This window comes from Pieris brassicae, chromosome W, assembly GCF_905147105.1.
Source record: "Pieris brassicae chromosome W, ilPieBrab1.1, whole genome shotgun sequence".
NCBI classification, from domain to species: Eukaryota; Metazoa; Arthropoda; class Insecta; order Lepidoptera; family Pieridae; genus Pieris; species Pieris brassicae.
In genome coordinates this window covers 3,559,417-3,561,416 of record NC_059679.1, presented here as the reverse complement: position 1 = coordinate 3,561,416, position 2,000 = coordinate 3,559,417, and the positions used below count along the sequence as shown (strand labels likewise).

Here is a 2,000-nt window from a genome sequence, read left to right as displayed (position 1 = left end):
CTTAGAAGGCCTACAAATCCCTAACTCCTGCATTATTCGAAATTCCTCCTTAACTTTTTTATACTTCTCGGGTGCTAATTGTCGAGCGCGGGAATGGACAGGAGAACCCGTCGTCTCTATATAGTGATATACGTCATGTGACGGCGGATCGTTAAAATTGCATGGTTTAGTAATGTTAGGAAACTTACTTATGACATCACGGTACGGGTGATCTTTATTAATAGTATTTAAACTAGAGCAACTAGTGTTAACTATGGATGCCAAGGAATTAAAATTAGTTAATTTATCTATTAATTTCCGGGACTTTAAATCTACCAATAACCCAAAATGTGTTAAAAAATCAGCTCCAATAATTGCCTGTTTCACATCGGCTATAATAAAATTCCAACGAAATGCCCTCCTTAACTTAAAATTTACAACTAACATTTTTGAACCAAAAGTAATAATAACCGTACCATTAGCAGCATATAACTTAAAATCATTACATTTTGATCTGGCACTGTTTTTATCTACTGGAATGACGGATACGTTTGCGCCGGTATCTATTAAAAAATTATATCCACTATTACTGTCCAAGATGCATAGGCGTTGTGCTGGGGCGATGGTGCAGGCATCCGCCTCCGTGACCTGCACCTCTAGGGGTTTCCCTTCTTAAAAGCGCAAGGGGGCATACATTTGGTAGCACGGTCTTTGAAACGGTAATGGTAAAAACATACCCAATCACTCGGCGCACGGGACTGCGAACGCCGTCGCTGCCCACGGCTGTTACCTCTATAGGGCGGGCGAGATGATGTACGGCTCTTCAGTAACTGGTCGAACTTGTGGCTCAGCTCCGCGATGGCCGCATGCACGTCGTTGTCCTGGTCTTGCCGAAGACCGCCACTTGTCTTGACCTCCGCCAATTGAGGTGGCTGGATGGATTCTGCTACTTTATCTGCGACGTTGGCCAGTTGATCCAGGTTCTTGGTTTCCGTGACTGCCAGAACTGCACGGACTGCTTGCGGTAAATGCGTCTGCCACAAAATACGGAGAGTATCGTCCGGAAGCTTCTCCCGAGCCAGGTCCTTCATCCTGCGTAACAACTGAGACGGTTTCTGTTCTCCCAAGTCCATCTCGCTGATGAGCTTCTGCAGCTGCCTCGTTTCTGATTCCTCAAAAATGTCCAGCAGCTTCTTCTTAAGAGCTCCATATTTGTCTTGTTCGGGAGGTGAGAAAAGGATGTCTGTGATTTGTTGTATCACATCCTTTCCCAATTTCGACACCACGATGTTGAATTTAGTATCATCTCCCATCTTTTGTGGTAACAGCACGGATTCCGCCCTGACAAACCATACACGGGGCTGATCTGTCCAGAAATCAGGAATCCGGGAGGTGACTGACGTCACCGCTGCGATTTCTTGCGTAGCCGTCGCGTGCGATTGTGGCAATGCCATCCTATCGTCTGAATTTCGAAGTCTGGGTTTCTTGTGCCGTCGAGGTTGCTTGTGTAGTCGGGGTCACCAATGTAGATGTGGGGGATGCCGGGGTATGTTGCCTCCGGGTGACTACCCGGATGACTCCAAAGGAAACAATGCGATTGTGATTGACATCTTTATTTGACGTGCTTACGCGTCAATCGCTAAGTACAGACTGTCGCTCTGTGTTGTTACATTGTCCTTATAAAACTACGCACACAACATATAGTATATATATAAATACCCCTACAGTCACATCCAAAATATACCCATTGGCCATGTGTATGTGACATATCACTTAAAAATTCCATAACCTGGAGTACAAAGTCAATGAAGAAAATTTTACAGAAGAAATATACCAAGAAGAACCATTAGAGTCGATAAACGAGGATAAGGATAAAGTTTTGACACAAGGTTCAAGGTTTAACACAAGGCGTGTTGCACTTCAAACAAAACCAAACAAAACAAGAAAATATTTAAGAGACGCTACAGCACAAGAGAACCGAATAAAAGCCAAAGTGATAATGTGGAAATTGGAAAGTTTGG

At 44.0% G+C, this 2,000-nt stretch overlaps 1 protein-coding gene across 1 annotated transcript; it reads right to left on the bottom strand.

Annotated features, from left to right (window-relative positions):
• Window positions 1–510: 510 nt before the first annotated feature.
• On the bottom strand, window positions 511–1,607 carry LOC123718332. The gene has a single exon (XM_045674745.1). The coding sequence runs from the start codon at window positions 1,431–1,433 to the stop codon at window positions 636–638; it is 798 nt and encodes a 265-aa protein (XP_045530701.1). The 5' UTR covers window positions 1,434–1,607; the 3' UTR covers window positions 511–635.
• Window positions 1,608–2,000: the final 393 nt, after the last annotated feature.